We start from the raw sequence: 13,320 nt of genomic DNA, 5'->3' as shown, positions 1-13,320 counted from the left end.
CTCTTCTCACATTTATTCTTTTAACACTGTGACCATCTGACACATTTGTTTATTACTGCCTGCCTCCTCTCATAGATTATAAACTCATAGAGGTAGGGTTTTCATCTGATTTAATTACTACTCTATCCCCAGCACTTAGCCCAGTGCCTGGCACTTAGTGGGCACTTGATAAAGACCCAATGAATGCGTGAGTGTCCAGGGGTGAGGAGGGCAGCTTGTCTGACCTTCCTGCAGCTCCACAGGTTTAGCCTGGCTCATGAAGATGTCCTGTCTTAGAGAACTAACAGTGTCTCCAGTACGACTTGGCATTATGATTTTTTCCCAAGTTATGAGGGGCCCTCTTTGCAGGCACTGGCTGAGCACAGAGGAGCCTGCATTCAGCATTCCTTTGCTTTCTCCCCAGGAGGCACCTAGGAATCCAGGGGGCATGAGCTCCCCTATCCTCAGTCATCTCCAATTTCCAGGGTCCAAGAGTAGCAGATCTCAGGGCTGGGGATGTGGCTCAAGTGGTAGCGCGCTCGCCTGGCATGTGTGCCGCCCAAGTTCGATCCTCAGCACCACATACAAACAAAGATGTTGTGTCTGCCAAAAACTAAACAAAATAAATATTAAAAATTAAAAAAAAAAAAAAGAGTAGCAGATCTCAGTAAAAATTGAATGGGAAAAAGAGTGACAAAAGGAAGAACGTCGTGATTCTCTCCACCGGTCCCACTGCACTGGCAGTTTAATGTGCTGTGGAGCTTCACACATCCTCACCATAACCTGTGACCTCAGCCTCATCACACCTCTGAGTCTTAGTTTCCTTGTTGGTAAAATGGAGACAACACCTACTTAGAAGATTTTGAGAAATCAAGCAGTAAATATTAGCCCAGCAAATATTAGCTGTTATTTTTTTTGTTTATAGTTACAAAAAGCAGAGGTCCTATGAGAAGCATATTTTGGTTTTAGTACTGTGGATTGATCCCAGGGATGCTTTACCACTGAGTGCTTTCCCTAGCTTTTATATTTTTTATTTTTTAATTTTTTTATTTAGAAACAGAGTCTCACTAAATTGCTAAGGCTAGCCTGAAACTGTGATCCTCCTGCCTCAACCTCCTGAATTGCTGGGATTATGAGTGAATGCCACCGCACCCATCTGAGTCACTCATTTTTGGCTGTAAAAAAAAGAAGAGCTAACATTTATCAAGTGCTTACTATGGACCATTTAATTCTGCCAAGGCTGTGAAATAGATTCAGCTGTTCTCATTTTAGCCAAACACTGGGCTCAGAGAGTAAAGGGTCTGGCCCCTGGTCCAGCAGCCCAGACCTCCCAGAACTGGGTTTGGAAGCCACTCTGCTGACCCCAGGGATCAGGAGGCCTGAGGCCAGGCTCTGTGCTAATCCTCTGTGAGACCTTGCAGGGTGTCTCTTTACCTCATCTGGGTCTCGGTGTCCCGTTTGCTCAGGAAGGGGGTTAAACCGCAGATCACACATTCCATGTTCCATGTTCCACTTCAGGTGGGACAGTGAGTTGCTTCTAGGTCTCTAGTGGTGGTGGCAGCATTCTTCTGCAGTTTACCAGTGCTCTGGGCATTGCCTATAACCAGCACACCTCTGAATGTCCCTTCTCTCAGTGACAGCAGAGTACCCAGCCCCGCGGGCATCAGCTCAGGCATCTTGCAAGCCCGCACCTTGAGGGGGGGATTGCAGAGATGAAAAGGGAAGAAGACTAAAGGAGCTGGAATGTGGGAAATGCAGCCCTGCAGGAGCCCGCAGCACTGAGTTTTTGGTTACTTGGAGAGTGTATGTGCACATTCGCATGTGGTGGGGGGAGGAGAGCAGGAGGGAAGAGTGTTGCAGGGATTTGCACCCATCCCCAAATCCTCCAGAGCTCTTGCCCTCTGTGGAATTCCAAACATTTCCTATCAGATAAAGGTGGCTGAAAATACCCAGGACTTGTCTGGACTAGTTTGAAGCAGTGCTGGGGTGATGAGGTTGAGGCCACCAGGGCTGGCCCAGCAAGGCTGACCACTCAAAGGAGCTTGCCCTGACCACTCAAAGGGATGTGCCCGCTGCCCTCTTCCCCTGGATTCCTCAAGCCTGAGGGTGAGACTCAACAGGCTTGTAGGTGAAGAAGGATCAGAGCTTCCTGTGGCATGTCCTTCTGCTCTTGAGTGTTGCTTCTTACTGTAGACACTAGTTACTGGATCTTTTGGACACCCTTGAGACAGCCAGCCGGGCAGTGGGCAGTTGCTCATCTGTCCGTGAGAGAGTTCCTTTCATCTTCCTCCTCATGCCACAGCCCAGCAGGGTCCCTGTGAGGTACTGTCCTCCCAGACAGGGAATGGATTCTCCCCAAGCAAACTAGTGAGAGAGCTGGGACACAAAACCTCCTCCACTGACCATCTGCCAGTGCTCGTCCTCCACCACGTCCATCATTAAGTGGCTCCAGAAGAAGGGGCGGGCACACCCTTGGGTGGCAAGGAAGGAGAAGCTGCTTTGGACCACAGAGCCCAAGGAGCTAGGTGCAGTGGTGCACACCTGTAATCCAGTACCCTAGAGGCTGAGGCAGGAGTTAGACCCTGTCTCAAGATAAAAAGGGATAGGGGTGTAGCTCAGTGGTGGATTACTTGCCTAGCTTGCACAAGGTCCTGGGTTTGATCCCCTGTAACACAAAAGAAAAGGGGAAAAAGATCTCAGAAGGAAGCAGAAATTTAGGGAGAAGGTTGGCCCTAGTCTTTATATGTTGCTACCCCAATCCATCCTGCCTGTGGCCTTAGCACAATGCTTTTTTAGAACTTTCCAATAAACTTCCTGACCTCCTTGAAGAAGTGACCTATGGGTTGAAACCTGAGAGATACATGCCTAGGAGGTTGGCCGAGGAACTGGTGTGGGCAAAGTTCCTGGGATTGAGCAGACCATAATCTTGTGAGGAAACCAAGGACACCCTGAGGCCCTTCAGGCTGTGGAGAAGTCTTAGGACTCAAGCTGAGCCTGGCCTGATAGTGGAACCGTCATCGCTGGCATTGACATGATCTGTTGTGCCATGCGTAGCTCCAAGAGTTCTACACGTGTTGCCATTGACTCCTCAACAGGGTTCTTTTGAAGTTCATTTTTTATCTCATTTTTCAGGTGAGGTCCAAGGCCAAACATCTTGCGAGAGTTACTGGTTACCTGGCCACTTGGCACTCTGGCAGCTCACTTGGTGGGAGGAGGAGTTAATTAGCCCTGGTCCAGATCACACCTCCATTTCACAAAAGAGGAAACTGATACTCCTTGAGCGCCACAGAGCCTGGACCAGGGCCCCTAGCAAGGCTGGCAAAGCCGCTTCTGCCTGCCTGTGTTGCTTTCTTGGGCAACTCTTGGGAAAGAATTGCAGATGAGTAGCAAAGAGACCAGAACAGAGGCCCGTGGGCAGCGGTGGGGCGGGGGTTCAGCTCACTAAGAGGGAACAGCTGTCTGGTTTTGAGGAGCTCTCCAAAAGCAAAATGTTCCACCTAAAGGGAGTGAGCTTCCCATCGCCAGCGTATTGAACTGCCAAGGGCGGGGTCCACCTGGAGTGAAACAGACCTGGCTGTGTGATCTGAGCACCATCTTTCTGTGGGCTCCTCTCTGTGAAGTGAGGTATTAGGGAGGACATCTTGTGAAAGGCTTGTTTGTTGGGCAGGTGTGTTGGAAGGTCACTCTTGAGTCTGACTCTTTCAAGGGTGTGCGTTGGCCTTCAACCTGAGTACTAGAAGAGCAGAGGACTATGGCCATCACTTGTGAAAGGATATGGAATTCCCAGGGATGAAATGAGGCTCAGGAGGCACATGTGTCGGCCACCAGGAGCCGTGGAGGGCTTGGGCTCCACCATTGATGACCACTGTGACCTTGGGAGTGACTTTACCTCTCTACTGTGCCTTATCTGTACTGTAGAGAGTAAGACAGCAGTCGCCCATGGTCATTGCATTGTGTGAGTTATTATGCACAAAGCACTTGCTTAGTAAAATCCAGCTATTGTGTCACTGTCACTCCCAGGGCATGAGGTCGTGAACCCCATTGAGCATCTACCCCAATAAAAGCCTGTCTGAATGGTCTCCCGGCCTGGTTCTGAGCCGCGGAGGTGGAGGGCCCATGCTCGGCCTGATAGTTCTCTTGATTCCCCAGCGGGTGTTATCTCCTCCCAGCACAACCACTTCCTTTTCTGAGAAATGAGCGCATCTGTCAGGCTCATGGCTTCTTAGAACTAATGGTGGGGGAGGAGGCGGGGGAAGAGAGTCTGGCAGCTGAGGGGCAGAAAGGAGGAAGATTAATACAAAGTGTGCTGTGAGGTGCCTCCAGAGTCCCCAAGGCCCAAAGACTCAGGCCTCTCAGGACACTCCCTTGAGCCAGGAGCACCAAGGTCTCTGTGCTTCCCTGGGTGGCTTTTACCAGCTGGTCATACCACTATCACCTTGTGATATCAGGGCAAGAGAAACCAGGCTTCAGAAGTCCAAGGGCTGGCCATGGTGCCCACAGCGGGACTAGCTGGGCCGAGGTATTTCGCCCTGCACTCAGCACCGTCGCAGCCTCTCCCTGAACCCCCTCTCCAGGTTCTCCCATGCAGACTACGTTCCCCAGGGTAGAGGAGAGAGGCTTATTCCTCTCACATCATAGAGGCCAACAGCTCCCTGAGGAAAGCCAAGGGAAGTGGATTCCAACCACAAACCTCACCTCTTCCGAGTCTCCGCCTGCAGCGCCCTGCCAGGAGAGCGATAAGGCTCTCAGTCTGCCCCCCTTCCGTCCTCTCTCAGGGATCTCCTAACAAGGCCTGTTTGTCTACTCAGCAGGCATTTATCAGCTTCTCCCTCAAGGAAACTGAGACCAGGCACAGAAAGTGACTCTGCAAGTGACTCATGGCTTACCCGTGCAGGGCTATGAGAGGCCAGGCAAGGTATAGTCCTGATGTCCCTGGCACTTTCCCTGGCTGCTAAGAGCCCCTTCCTCTTCTCCACCTACCTCTTTCCTGAAATAACCAAGCAGGAAGGAAGCGGTGGGCCCAAGGTCTCCAGAGTCCCTCAAGAGGAAGGAAGAACCCGTCTGGCACAAGAACTTGTTCCCCACTGAAGCCAGGAAGGAAGGGTTTCACTTTCCCTCCTGGTTTTCGTCACATCCTTTCCCTCTACCCAGTTCCTCTCAGCTGGCTGGGCCACAGCATGTCATTCAGCTGGTAGCCTCGGGCCACTTTACCCACCTAGGGGGACCCAGAGGCATAGCCCTGGCCCAGAATATGGGGTTTACTGCCCAACATACAACATACCAGGGCTTAAAACTGGCTTCTTTCTTCATGTAACTGCTTTGGCCAAGTATCTCTGAGCCTCGGTTGACCTAAGCTCAGAATAAGGACCTCCTTCCCTCACAAAAGTATGCACCAGCCCATGGTAGAGACTGGAGAAGATTGCGCTGCCCTTTTGAAACCGAGCAAGCACTGCATCAAAGCTGGCAGCAAGGTGATTAGCCAGGTGACCAGCTCCCAGTGTGACCTTGAGCAGTCAAGATCATCAGCTGCGTGGAGTTAACAGTGAAACCCATGGGCAGCTTGTAGAGATGGCTGATGAACATGCACTAAGGGCCGAGAAAGAAGAATGCCCATGGGGCTCTGTGCTCAAGAAATGTCAGCAGCTGCTGCAGCTGCAGAGATTGGGTTTTCTGTGGGCAGACAACAGGGACTGAGGTGGCAAGATGGGACATCAGAATGAGTAGGAGAACAGAAGTAGGACAAATCCCAGTTCTGACTCTACCTAAGATAGGAGGCCTGAGTAAACTCTGGAGCCTCAGTTTTCCCCTTTGGAAATATGGTTCTTGAGAAATGTGCAAGGATTAAAAAAAAAAGCATTCATTTATTCAGCTACTGTAGGCTCATTTAGAATGTGGCTGCTGTGTCCCAGCTGTGGAGATACATTCTGGAGATACAGGGGACAAAATACACATGTCTAGTGGGGGAAGCAAGACCAAAAATCACCTGTCAAGTCAGGTCAAATGCTTTAGGTTAGTGCCTGGCAGATGGAAAACATTCCAATGTTCAAAAATATTAGCTTCCATAATAACTGTTATTTTATTCTTGTTTAGTAAGTGAGGACACTGGACCAGAGAGGTGAAATAACCTGTTCAAAGTCAAAATGCAAGGAAGAAGCATTGAGATGTGGGAGGTGAGAGAGAAGGATGACAGAAGACAGATCAGATTCAAGCAGGGACTGCAGGGACCAAACAGCCCCTGGCTGCATGGGTGGTTCCCTGGCACCTAAGCCCCTCCCTCTGGGTGTCATGCCAACCTTTTCACCTGATTCCTTCAGGGTCACAGGTAGCTGCCAAGGGACCTGTATCCTTCTGTCCTCTGCTCTGGGCAGAGATCTAGCTGAAGTCGGTCTGTGCCTGTGTGGGTGGGCAGATGCCAGAACTGGGTAGCCTTGGTCCCACCTGCCTGGCTCCGAGACTGACAGAGGAGGAGACCAGCAAAGAGACAGGAAGGTTCAAGTAGGGAAGCCCTTCCTCTCCTCCCCTCTGCAGGGCCTTAGTACACGCTGCCTTTGCTGGGATGCTCTCTCTCTCTCACCTAAAACAGTTTAATCCTTCCCTGGCTCCACCACTGTGTCATTCAGTTCTCAGTTCCAACCTCGCTCATTAGAGAGATCTTCCCTGACCACTCCACCTACCTCAGGTGCTGTCACCTCCCCCAACTAATTTTCTTCAAGACCCCATCATCTCTGAAATTATCTTGGGTTTTTCTTGTGCCCCTTTCTCTGCTTTCCACTAGGACATCATTTCTCCACTTTTTTTTTTTTTTTGTCTTATCAACCCCACCAATGAGAGTCTCTTTAGACATTTTTGTGCTAATTATCTACCCATGAAATTTTGAATGCCACATCCATACTGTGAATCTCTTTTTTGGAGATGGGGAAGTGGTACTGAGATTGAACCACTGAGCCACAGCCCCAGCCCTTTTAATTTTTTGAGACAGGGTCATGCTAATTTGCTGAAGCTAGCCTCAAACTTGTGATCCTCCTGTTACAGTCTCCCTAGTTGCTGGGATTTATGTATCTATATACTGTGGCCCTCTGGCGAGCCACAAATTGTTGTAACACCTAAGAATTTTTCACTCCAGACCATTGGAGCTAATCTCACTGCCATTGAAAATGGATTAGAGCATAAACTCGCGGCAGCCATGTTCGCTGCTGCATTTTCAGCCAGACTTGAAGCATAGTAGGTGCTCAATAAATATTTGTAGTATGAACAAAAGTCCAGTTACCCTGGGGTCACAAAGGAGATGTTTCTCCCAGAATTGGAGGAGAGGTGAGCAGGGAAGAGGCGACTCTGCAGTGGCGTTCCTGCCAGCTGACTGAGGAAGGGAGGTGGGAGGGTGACCAGTTCCAGGGCACAATGTTGGTAAAGGCACAAGGGCATGAAGCTCTCGGGAGTATCTATGTGGCCCCTCCACATGTGTGGTCAGGACTATTAGAGGCTTTGAAGTCAGAGGAAGGACCTTAAAAGTGGTGCTAGCCTGAGCTCTCCTGGGGATCACATCAGGAGAGCTGGCTGTAGGAAGCCATAATGGATAGGTGGATTGACCTTGCAGACTTAAGGGGTTTGCCTGGCTAGGAGTCCGTGACCCTCTTATGAAGGTCATTAACCATCACATGTCACAAATGGCCATGGATCCCCATGGAAGCTGTCAGTTCCAAAGAGAAACTTCTCCCGTTTTGCCGTAATCCAAGCTAAGGATACAGACAGGCCCTCGGGCCGGGGTCTCCTGGAAGCCTCTGTGACCTCAGAGACCTCCCTGAACCCCAGCCTTACCCCTGCCCACCGTGCCAGGCCTAGCTAAAATCAGTGGGAGCTACCTAGAAGCGGTGGGGCTTATCTCTGCATTCCCAGACCAGGGCTGCTCTGCAGTCCTGTTTATTTATCCAGAGCAGCCACCCACCCACTGAGAAAATGGCTGTGTTTGTTTCCAAGTGTGTCTGTGTGAACCATGGGCTAAATATACCCACACCACCGCCCCTCCAGCCCCCGCCCTGGAACAGCATGCCTCATTTTGCTCGTACTCTGCGAAAGCAGTCCCCAGAATCCACGCCCTTGGAAATCCTACCACCCCTCCCCAGGAGAAGGAGCTCCTGAAATGGGGATTGTCCTGGCCAGGACTGCATGAGTGGGGACTGGAGCCGGTCAGTGCCTTGTTTTCTGTGGCACTGAAATGAGAATGCTCCCTCTACTCTGGAATGACTGTTCCTGGACAGTGGACGCTTTGTGTCCTTGCAGGGATAGGGCCTGTTTACTCCAGCCCAAGCCCCAGAGCTGAAAATTTCCTGTGGCTGCCAGCCTCCTACTTCAGGAAAGTTCCCATCAAGAGAGTCAGGCCCCTCCCATTTTGGAACCAGTGTCCCTGGTTCCTTGTGGGACGTTTGGCCCCTTGGGATAAGCAGGGTCTTCTGGCCCTTGCCTCACTCCTGCTGGGTTCCCCCAGACTGGTACTCTCCCACATCGTGCAGAAGTTGTGGTGTCTTCATCTGGGCCTAAATAACTTGGGAGAAGAAAAATTTCAACTTCCATAGAGTTTTCTCATCTGCTAAAACCTATAGAGGCAGGTCAGGATGGAGAGGAAGACAGGGAGGCCTGGGCAGCCACTGCCCCTCCCCAGATCCTGGGCTCCACCTCAACCCCGCTTCCAGAGTCAGATGACTGACAGGACAAGTCTCCAACCCCTGACATAAGAAAAATGTCCTACTGTAGCTGCACTCCCTTTGATTTGCCTTTTTGTTTGAGGGATGCTGAGGAGGGAACCCAGGCCCTTAGGCGTGCTAGGCAAGCGCTCTCCCACTGAGCTACACCCCAGCCCGGGCACCCACCGTGTAACTGGGCAGCCCTACAGCCCAATTCCAGCTCTGTTGTTAACTCTCTGTTCCCTCCTGAAGTCTCACTCATGTCACTGTGATAGGGAGCTCACCTCTCTCTAAGGACTCTGATGATGGTGAAATGTAGTAACAATGCCTGGTACTTAGTAGACAAGTGACACGTTTGTTCTACTCATGAACAGTCACGCGCTGCTTAACAACAGGGAGACAGCCTGAGCAACGTGTTAGACATGTCATTGTTGTGAACATCGTAAAGTGTTCTTAGCAAACCTAGGTGGTTGCACAAGAGGAGGCAACGCAATCGAGGGAGGGGCGCAGTAAACAGGAGCTGTCTGAGGCTGCTGCTGGCCTGACGAGACTGACAGCTGTGCAGTAACCGTGGTCTTTATAAGTAGGAGGACACCTTAAGATAATGATAGTAAGGGTTGTGTAATAAATACACAAGCCAGTGACAGCCGTGTATTGTCACTATCAAGTCTTATGTGCTGTACGAAATTGTGCTTACTATACTCCTCTTGTGACTGTGAGCTCAGTGGGTTTGTGTGCATCAGCACCCCACAGACACATGAGGACACCTCGTGCCCTGGAATGGCAAGAACTCTGACCCCAGTCGGCCAGGCGAGAGGAAGTTTTCAGCTCACCGTAATGTTATGGGCCTACCATCGTTCATGTGTCATTGACCAAAACGTCACTATGCAGCGCATGATCTTTATCGAGCCCCAGCTCTGTGCCAGACACTGTTCTGAGCACTGGATGTACAGGAACAAGACAGGATGTCTGCCCTCATCAGGACACATCTAGTAGAGACAGGCTAGTATAGGAGTGCTCGCCCTGCTTGTACAAGTAATAGAACTTTTCTCACTCCTAAAAAAAAGATCCAGTACTGAGATGGGTTGCCACAGAACAAAGTCTGCCGACTGGCTATGAGACTTGCTGAGGGAAAAACAAAGCAAGGTTGGGAGTAGGCAGAGAGAGATGGAGTGGATGCTGTTTAGACAAGGTGGCCAGGAGAATCGGCAGAGGGGCCAGTGGGCCTGGGGTTAAAAGGGACAGGGCATAGAGGACAGAGGGCTCGCTAGGCCTTGCCAGCTGGGGTAAGCAGTGAGGACTTTATTCTAGGTGTGAAGAAGCCTTGAACGTGGCAATCTCTGAGGGACCGAGTGGAGTGGTCAGGTGGAGGGGCCCTGCCCACCTGCTTGCTTCCCCAGGGTCCTCTTGTCCACCTGGCTCAACTCATGGGCACTGCTGCCCCCCTAAGGGAATAATAAATGTTGAGGGTTCTTGCAGCCAGATCTGCAGCTCAGTGTGTGTGGCACTCTGCTAGGTACCAGGGATACAAAAATAAGTGGCACTGCTTTGAAAGTGCAGGGGAAAGCTGCTGGGGGTGGGCCTGGGGTAAGCACCAGTGTGCTGTGACCTGATGTGTGTTCTTAGCAACATGAGTGGGGACTGGAGCCAGTCAGTGCCTTGATCCCTGTGGCACTGAAATGAGAATGTCCCCTCTACCCTACAGAGAACATGGATGGAGGGGGTCATCAGTGGGGCAGATAGGTACCCCCGGCAGCACACTGATGGGTGGGTCCTGAGGCTAACTGGAGATGGCAGGCCCTGTGTGAGGGAGCAGCCGCTTGGCCAGCTGGGACTGGATGATGCTGTGGTGCCGGGGGAGAGCATGGTAGAGGCTAAGCAGGCCTCTGGAGCCAGCTAGTGGTCCATTCATTCTATAGCACACACTGACCACTTGGTCCTGGGGCTGGATACAGGTTTAGGTTCTGGTTCCACTGCTTGCTGACCAAGCTTGGTGACCCAAGCAGGGCTACCATGATCTGGCCCTTTGGCCCTGAGAACCCCAGCTTCCTGAGCTGTGCAGGGAGATCGGCACTGAAGGCCGTGGGAAAGGTGAAAAGCTGAGCTGGCCTGAAGCTCATTCTCAGAAGGAGCCCGGCAGGCCCTGCTCCCTGTGCTGGGTCATTACCCACAGCCCCCTCCTCCTGTCCTGTGCTTCCCGGGACTGAACTTCAGGGCAGAGGGCTATTGCTCACCTCCCTCTGGGCTCAGAATGACAACCCTAGGTGGGACGGTACGGGTCTCAGAGACCACATAAGGAAGCCTCCCTGCTAGCCCTGGTCTTTCCATCCTCCAACCTGCCCTGCCAGAGGCTCCCTCTAGAAGGAGAAGGGGCCTCTGGTGTGGCAGCCGAAGGGCGAGGCACAGCCCCACTCAGATTCGACCCAAGCTCCTCTGTGGCTTCCAGGCTGCATCACCTGGCTCTTTTGGCTGTGGGCGGGGAGGGGGTGCTGGCGACTGAACCAGAGATGCTCTACCCTGTGCCACATCCCCAACCCCTTTTTAACTTTTTTATTTTGAGGCAGGGTCTTGCTAAGTTGCTTAGGGCCTCAGCCTCCCATGTTGCTGGGGTCCTAGTTCTTTCTCTCCCTACCTGTGTCAGCAATAACCTGGGTTCACCATGCCCACCTGGGGGTCCGGGCAGCCCTTAACTAGCCCACAGCGGGCCCTGATGCTGCCATTTTCAAATCACAGGTACCATTGCATACAGATGGCACCTTCTCCCACCCAGCCACGTTAGGTCTGAGGATTTAAATGGTGCTTTCACTTCTCTTTCCTGCAGGACACTTTTGTGGAACTCTATGGGAATAACGCGGCAGCAGAGAGCCGGAAGGGCCAGGAGCGCTTCAACCGTTGGTTCCTGACGGGCATGACTGTGGCCGGCGTGGTTCTGCTGGGCTCGCTTTTCAGTCGGAAATGACCAGACACTGACCACCCACTCACCCTCCCTCCCACCCCACCCCACTCCACTGCGTCCCTCCGTCCAGCCACTATTGCCACCAGGAGAACCACTACATGCAGCCCATGCCCACCATCCATCCCTGGGTTGGGCCTAGACCTGGTCCTCTGCAGTTAGTTTTCTAGAATCTACCACGCTTCTGTGAGAGCCACTTTCCCCCATACCTCAGTTCTCTTGGCCTCAAAATCCACAAAATTTCCCTAAAATCTGTCCCATGAAGGCTGTCAGGGGGTGGGGGTGGCTGGGGGCAGGAGGGCCCTACCTAATTGGTAGAACCTTGCTACCCTTAGCCTCGGAGACTGCTTTCCTCGTAAGGAGCTAGAAAGTTTTTTGAACCTCTTCCCCAGAAAGAGACTAGATTGCCTTTGTTTTGATGTTTGTGGCCTCAGAGTTGATCATTTCCCACCCCCCTCTGGACCTGGGCCCCTATTCCTTCCATCTCTACCCCCAAGAGCCATTTAGAGGCCACTTTTGACTAATTAGCAATTCAGGTTGCTTGGGATAAAGAAGCTGATCAGGACTTCCTCCCACCTCTGGCCTGGCCCCAGTCCCCTCCTGGTCTGAATGTTCTCCAGAGGCCTCTGCTAGAGGCTAGTCTCACCTAGGAGGGAGGGGGCTCCAGCTGCAGGAAGTACCCCATGCTAAAGCTGGGTGGCCCTTGCGGTTTAGCACCACCCTAATCCCCTCCCTGTCTCCCATGACTATGACTGAGGGACCAACTGGGCCCAAGACAGGTGCCCCAGAGCTGTTCATGGCCTCAGCTGCCCCACTTCCTGCGAGATCAGCCTGTGGCATCTTTGCCTTGGGCTGCTGCCTATCGGGTCTGGGGTTCAGGAACCTCAGCCCAGAGGTAAAGGGGAGCTATAGGGAGCAGCTGTAGGAGCCCTGGGGTCTTCCCTACCTCGGGCAGGAAGGAGAGCCTGGTGCACGGGCCAGGGGGCGGGGGATGACTGGAGGGGCCTGTCCTGCCTGGCCAGGCAGATATCTGCCCCACTCTGTCCAGCCTGGGCAGCAGGGCTGCCAAGGTCCAAGTGGCCTGGCCAGGAGCCCCTCAGGCCTCCCTCTCTCTCTCCTCTGTTCCACCCTTGGCCTGTTTCATCCCAGGGGGTCCCAGCACAGCACTGGCCACCCCGGGCTCTCTGCTGTACATATTCCAGACTAGTTTTTATTCCTTGTGAAGATGATATACTATTTTTGTTAAGCGTGTCTGTATTTATGTGTGAGGAGCTGCTGGCTTGCTGTGCGTGTGCACGTGGAGAGCTGGTGCCCGGAGATTGGCAGCCTGATGCTCCCTCCCCTGCCCTGGTCCAGGGAAGCTGTCCTAGGGGTCTTGGCTCCTGAGGGGCACCTGTCCCCCCTCCCACCCCCACTTGTTCCAGCTCTTTGAAATAGTTTGTGTGAAGGTGAAAGTGCAGTTCAGTAATAAACTGTGTTGACTCAGTGAACCAAAGGCTTGCGTGTGCTTGGGATGGGGAGGGAAGGAGCTACTGGGCAGGCAGAGGCTGTAGGAGAGCCAGTTACTGGACCTGGCTGCTCTGCCCTCAGAGAGAGAGAGATCCCTTCCTCCCTCTGGGCCTGAATCGCTTCACCTGTACATTATAGTGTTTTTACTGAGCACCTACTATGTGCCGGGCACTGTGAACAGGACAGACATAGCCCCTGCCC

At 52.4% G+C, this 13,320-nt stretch overlaps 1 protein-coding gene and 1 long non-coding RNA gene across 6 annotated transcripts in view; one reads left to right on the top strand and one right to left on the bottom strand.

The window, feature by feature from the left end:
* Bcl2l1 (BCL2 like 1) overlaps positions 1-13,105 on the top strand; it is a 52,755-nt gene extending 39,650 nt beyond the window's left edge. For all 5 annotated transcript variants that reach the window (XM_046433170.2, XM_046433171.2, XM_046433169.2 and 2 more), the window contains exon 3: positions 11,479-13,105. In XM_046433170.2, coding sequence (XP_046289126.1) covers positions 11,479-11,616 — 138 coding nt within the window. In that variant the 3' untranslated portion in view covers positions 11,617-13,105. The remainder of the gene's footprint in view (positions 1-11,478) is intronic.
* On the bottom strand, positions 1,188-5,114 carry LOC131423800 (uncharacterized). The gene is made up of 2 exons (XR_009225856.1): positions 4,960-5,114; positions 1,188-2,644 (listed from the first exon to the last, which is right to left on the bottom strand). It is a non-coding gene; the product is annotated as an uncharacterized LOC131423800 (long non-coding RNA).
* Positions 13,106-13,320: the final 215 nt, after the last annotated feature.

The sequence above is a fragment of the Marmota monax genome, unplaced genomic scaffold (genome assembly GCF_021218885.2).
Source record: "Marmota monax isolate L192 unplaced genomic scaffold, Marmota_monax_Labrador192_F-V1.1 WCK01_AAM20220418_F8-fsc00014, whole genome shotgun sequence".
Lineage (NCBI taxonomy): Eukaryota > Metazoa > Chordata > Mammalia > Rodentia > Sciuridae > Marmota > Marmota monax.
This window is presented reverse-complemented; position numbering and strand designations above follow the sequence as displayed.